Source organism: Morone saxatilis, unplaced genomic scaffold (genome assembly GCF_004916995.1).
Source record: "Morone saxatilis isolate NCDOM2014 unplaced genomic scaffold, NCSU_SB_2.0 Contig24, whole genome shotgun sequence".
Classification (NCBI taxonomy): Eukaryota; Metazoa; Chordata; class Actinopteri; family Moronidae; genus Morone; species Morone saxatilis.
In genome coordinates this window covers 20,591,278-20,597,672 of record NW_023339807.1, presented here as the reverse complement: position 1 = coordinate 20,597,672, position 6,395 = coordinate 20,591,278, and the positions used below count along the sequence as shown (strand labels likewise).

Here is a 6,395-nt window from a genome sequence, read left to right as displayed (position 1 = left end):
TGGTTTTGTAATTTGGGATTAACAGCGTGAATTATATGATTCAATAGACTTCTCACTGTGGACATTTAGATTTGTCAAACACAGGTGAAAGTAATAACATTAATATGGTCTGCACTTCATCTATGTGATCCAGGGTATATTTATTGTTCATGCTCGCAGGCTTAAATTACTAGCACACAAATGGAACAGGGAGGTCTGAAGGTCTAAAACATGTTAATGCCTGTATTTCATGGCTTTGTCATTTGAGATTAACCATGTTAATTTCAATAGACCTTTCTTACGTTTTTCATTTTGACATGTCTAACACAGGTGAAACTAATAACAATAATAAAAGCTGCATTCCATTTAGTTTCTCCATTTCCAGGGTGCTTGTAATGTGCATGTGGGTTTAGTAGCTTTGATTCCTGACACACCTAAATTGAACAGAGCCATCGAAAATGTTACTAGTTTGACCTGTGTTTGACAAGTCAAAATGTCAACCCTGTAGGTCTATACAGTGTATGTTAATACTACTCACTACCCATACCTATATGCAAATTTGCCATAATGAGCCTGCACGGAGAGATGAGTTTACCCCTACTAAACCCTGACTACTGCGACCTTAAAGGGGAATAACTCATTATTGAATCAATTGTCTGAATGTGTTTTGTTTGATTTTGTTTCAAACCAGCAATAACCCCTAACTCTACTGTGCAAGAGGTATCAGATATGGTTAAAGCTGTGGTGTAATATCTGAAAATTTTCCATTAACAAGGTATATCAAAATGTCAACCCTGTAGGTCTATACAGTGTATGTTAATGATTTTGACATACACAGCCTTCTATATTTCACCCTATTTTAATAACACATTTTAAATGAGTAATTTTCATCATATAGAAAATAAATGAGGCTTCAGATGGTGTAATGAGTGCAAAGTTCTTGGAATATGGGAAGTGTAGTTCTAATTTTGAAAAACACTGTATCACTATTGTAACACGTGTTTCAATTGTCTACAGTAATTATGCCAAGGTATCAGAATTAATTTGGTTAATTAATTTTAAAATGTTTAGAAAAATATGCAAGCTGTCACCAATAGAGACCCCTTAATTCTAACAGTGTCAGTAGCTTTCTGCGTGTTTTTAACTGTACATATTTGTCCTTTTCCCCCCCTCCCTCCTCTCTTCTTCTGGTCCTTCTGTTTTCATCCAGGACCGGGGGCCATACAGGGGCGAGGGACCGGTTTACATGCAGGAATGAGTGTCAGCGTGTGTGTCTGGGTTTCCCTCTCTGCTTTTCTTCTGCTGAAGGTGTAAAGATCGAGCTCCACCTGGAATTGTCCCTTAACATCCCTGAAAGGCCCGCCTCCCCCTCCCTCCCTCCCTCTCTTCCCCTCTCGGAAAGGAAGAAGGAAATGAAATTCTTTAATTACGAACCCATCACTGTGAACAAAAAGAATATGCATTAATCCAGGAGCCATTGAATCATTGCATAACACACAACCACATCACACCCCCACCCCCAAAACCTGAGCACCCTCAATTCAATTTCGGGGTCAAATCATTGCCATTATCTCTTCCTCTCTCTCTCTCACACACACACTCTGAGTCTGTCTCTCTCTCTTTTTGTCTCCCAGAATGCCTTGCAGATTTGTCTGACTTGGTACTTCCCTCCTCACCCTATTTTCCCCTCATTATTACCACTCGGCTGATGTTGATAGAGAGTGTACATTAATGATTATTGTGTCAGTGATCAACAAGAAAATAGATAATCTAACAACTGGACGATCATTTATGTAATATACTACATAGACTAATGACTCACCTACAATGTTTGCCTTATGGAAATGATACATTAAATCACAATATTATGGTGGATATTTATGGAAATTATAGTTATAATGTGGTACTGGCGGTCATGTGACCTTTTGAAAATTGTCCAATTGGTGGCCATGTGAAGTGTCACCCTTTGATCACACACCTACACACTCACACACACACACACACACACACACGTATGGATTTTTGATTTTAACTGTGTAGCAGTGAAGCTGCTATGAATGATGTCAAAATGTATTAAAAAAAGGGTGGGTGGTGACGGCGTTGGTCTTAACTACCCCTTTATGTAATTTGGGCGGTTTATACCAAGGTTTCGCATGTTGGACACCCTCACTACCCAAACCTTTTTAGCCCCACCCCCCTGCCCCTCTGTTCAACGTGCTCTGTCTAGTCGCCCTTCGCATCGCTATAGTGTTCTCTGCTCCGTGTCACCCCTCTCCTCCCTCCGTCTTCCTCCCCAGTGTAAATATATGCAGTACAGAGGCCACGCTGGCGACCTCAAGTTGCCTGGCACTGAACAACATCTCCCATCAGCCTCGACTACGCTCCAGCTTTCTGAAGCAGCAAGAGACTGTCCAGTGACAACAATATCTTCTGTTTCAAAGCTGCAGCTCCATCCTCTTTGTCGCTTGTTGATAGCATGTACTGGTTAGAGATGTTCCTATTGTGAGTCCATACTCCCTACACTCCCTCCCTCCCCTCCCTCCCTGCACTGTGTCTGTTTTACTCTGCAAGGTTACCTGCTTTTACTTTTTTGGTGTTAATAATAGTACAGATGATGATGATGTTAATAAGTATTTGAATAACTATGAATAGTAATTCCATGTGAGAAAAAAAATGAACAAAATCTGATGGTAATGAGCCGTGCGTGGGAAAAATAATTTTTGTACTTTACTCCGAGAAGTCACACACATTGAACGACTACAATGAAAAAACAAACAAAAAAAGATGTAAAGTTTTCGAAGTGATGTGCTCTATTTTGCCATGATAAGCTTTTTAAAAACGCATTTGAAACAGTCTGAGGGATTATTTCATCCGAGTCCAGAAGCAGTGAATGATGATGTAATTTATAATTTGTAACAGTTTATGTATTGGACTCTTTTTCTCATGCTGTTAACTGCATCACACACACACACATTTACAGCATATTTGTCCACTTATCATAGTGTGTCTCTCTCCGACCAGCTAGATAAATGATTTGGATCCATGTCAGTCTCTGGTCGTGGCCGTAAGTCGGTTCTTGTTCAGCCCGACCGCAGGGAGATAAAGATGTAATTAGCCATTACCTGTGGCTGGCTAAGTGAAGGAGCCTGGGCTCCACCTGTCCCTCCTGCAAGCCAGTGATGGCCCCCATAAATCAAGCTCAATCCTGCCACTGACAGGAATCCTCTTCAAGGACAACCTCGCCTTGGTGCACCAGTATTCCCTCCAATGTGTACCTGTGACATGCAGGCGTGGGCACTACAAAACCCCCATGGCACAATTATCCATCCAGTTCCCCCGCACAGCACAAACAGTGGGAGGTAAGCCCATATTTCAATACAGTGGCTCTACAGTTTCTCCACTGAAACACTGTTCCACTCACATGCAGCGACTATATGCAAATTTGCCATAATGAGCCTGCACGGAGAGATGAGTTTACCCCTACTGAACCCTGACTACTGCGACCTTAAAGGGGAATAACTCATTATTGAATCAATTGTCTGAATGTGTTTTGTTTGATTTTGTTTCAAACCAGCAATAACCCCTAACTCTACTGTGCAAGAGGTATCAGATATGGTTAAAGCTGTGGTGTAATATCTGAAAATTTTCCATTAACAAGGTATATCAAATCAGTCTGTTGTTGTACTATTACTGTGTACAGTACTATGAAATGATTGTGAAGCTCTGTTTAAATGGCCCTTATTCTAAAACACTACATGTTGTACTCAAAAAGTCTTGCCCTCTGCGATGTAGTCGGGTTGTCTGTGTGACAGAACACACACTGTTTGTGCTTGCATGTTGTTGCTCCAAAAATAATGACGGATTCCATTTCAAGCACAAGAGCAGGTCGTTTGGTCAGTGCATCTTTTTTCTGTCTCAGTCACCATTTCATCTTCTCAGTATCTGTCTTTAATGCTGTATTTTTGTTTTGTTTTGTTCCCCACTCCCATACTGTACACTGTTCATGTCAGCGTCCCACTGGATTTGTCAGTGGCATATAACATCTGTATGTACATAATCTGTCCTTGATGAAGAAAAAGAACAAAAAAACAGAAGAAAACATAAAAAAAAAGAACCACGGACAAAAAAATAACATACTGTCATGTTTCTCAATGTGGGTTTGAAAAAAGCACGTCAATGTTCATGTATGGGTGGATTTTGAAAAAAAAAAAAAAACAAGCAAACATTGTATGTTGTGTTCAGGTTTATGGGTAAAGGGTTCAGATGGAGGGGAATTCGGGCAATATGACTTGAAATCATGGAGTGGTGATAAACAGAATGTGGGTATTTGTACAAACAAACAGCAAAAGAACATGTTTTTATGAGTCATGATGTATGTAAATGAGTCACACTTATGGTGTGAGAGAGGAGCACTGGAGAGGGTGTGGGCAAGGAGGCCACAGATCCCCTGGGTGAATAATTGGAGGGTAGATGAGGATGCTGTCGAGAGAGCACCCGGTCCGACGGGCCTGTGGGAGGATACCCTGACAATGCAAATCCAAAAGCTGAGAGCCAGAGGGAGATGGGATGACACTAACCAAACACTGAACTCTCCATTTAGGGGAAGAAGATAGACAGGCGCTCATATTGCATTTCCAAACTTTGGCGCTCCCAAGAGAAGGTGTACCGCACACTATTTATGGTTGCACTATGTAATATGAATAGCATTAACATAGCCTTGATCACAAACACAGTCTGGCCTACTTCAAGTGTATAAATAACACCCCAACTGGGGTTCAATGAGTTTACAGTGATATAAACAAGACGTTTGCTCGGCCCCTAATTACATTCGGCGCACCCTGATGAGAAAGTGCTGATTGGCTCCTGCATCTGAAGGTTATGATGATCTGTTTACAGAATCTTTGTTAATAAGGTGCCATGGAGTTGTTGTTTAGACCTTACACAACTAGAACATAGTTTACAGTACATAGCATTATATTGCACTTTAATAGTTGTACTTTAGTTTGTTTATGGTTTATTAATTAATGAGTTTACACAGGGGATAGCTGGAGAAGTAGGTGAATTAATATAGTTGTAAAATAATTAGACACTTTTTGTTTTGTTTTTATTTTTGTTAACATATCAGTGCAATGTTGTGACACGGATTTTAGGAACAGGGTTTGTAAAATACTTTGAAATACATTTAATGGTCACTGAGCACGGTGCCTTTGCTGAGAAGAGTCAGGTAATGAAGCTCTTTAGGTTATAAGGACTGACACAGCACATTGTTCCTGAACTGATGCAGTGATATAGTAAAATAATGATGGTGCTTTAAAGCCCAGACTGTAGAATAGTAAAAGAAGTGTACAGTTGGCCTGGAGAAGGTTTGAATGTACTGCTTTCTTCGTTTTATATGTGGCAGGGTCAGGCTTTCCTACAACACCCTCCCTATATAGAACAGATCCCGGACAGACTTTCAATTCAGAATGCAATGGTTAATCAATACATTCGACTGAATGGCTTTGGAATAGAGCAATTGCTCCCTGGCCTGCCTTACCAGGTCCCCAGAAGCTGAATTGATCAAGTGTCTATAGACCAGCCTTAGAACAGAGAGCATAATTCATCATGCCTGATACAAGACACCCCTAATTGTGCATCGATTTTAAGCTCTTCTCTGAAACTATTTGGGCAAGCTGTAATGTCAGCTCAGTAAACTATGTGTTCAGAGCTATGGTTCAGATCCAGCGAATGAAGGATTAATCACCTGTTTTTCTTTTCTAGTCAGTCTAGGTTGGTATTTCTTGTTTGTTTTGCTGCATAATATAGTACATACATGCTCCCTGGACACATAATTTACCGGCTGCTATGGTACATTATATTATATTATTAATGACAGAGATGTAACCTATATCATTTTTCAGTTGCCAGTGTCAGCAGCTATTGACACTGGGTATCTAGAGGCTTATGTCTGGTTGTAAAATACACACATTATAATATTATAGGAAATTATATGTAACAGAATAAAATTTACTAATGCGAGACACAGATGTTGCAGCACCAGAGTCAGTATACCAAAAGGATATGCTATGCAGAGTGACAATTATATATGAATGATTATCATTGTTATAAATCCCCTGTTCACGTCCTTTACAGCAAAGCATGCCTAATTCCCATATATTATCCTAATTATCCATTGTTTACCAACTATCTACAGGCTCATTCAGTTCTCTTGGGCAAAGTCAGTGTTGCAAGTCTATTAAGGCCCAGTACTTTTCCATTACCACAGCTAATGAGTGCATTAGTATACAGCATGCAAGACAGGATTGTGACGAAGAAAGTCTCAATAACATTGGGCACGAGGACACTTCAGGTGTTGGAAATGACATAATTGTTAATTTAAACAGTCACCTGCAAGATGTTCTGTATAGCTAGTTGTT

At 40.1% G+C, this 6,395-nt stretch overlaps 1 protein-coding gene across 1 annotated transcript in view; it reads left to right on the top strand.

The window, feature by feature from the left end:
• iglon5 (IgLON family member 5) overlaps positions 1-6,354 on the top strand; it is a 91,178-nt gene extending 84,824 nt beyond the window's left edge. The window contains exon 8 of the mRNA XM_035671626.1: positions 1,190-6,354. Within this exon, the coding sequence (XP_035527519.1) occupies positions 1,190-1,293 (104 nt within the window). The 3' untranslated portion in view covers positions 1,294-6,354. The remainder of the gene's footprint in view (positions 1-1,189) is intronic.
• The last annotated feature ends 41 nt before the right edge of the window (positions 6,355-6,395 follow it).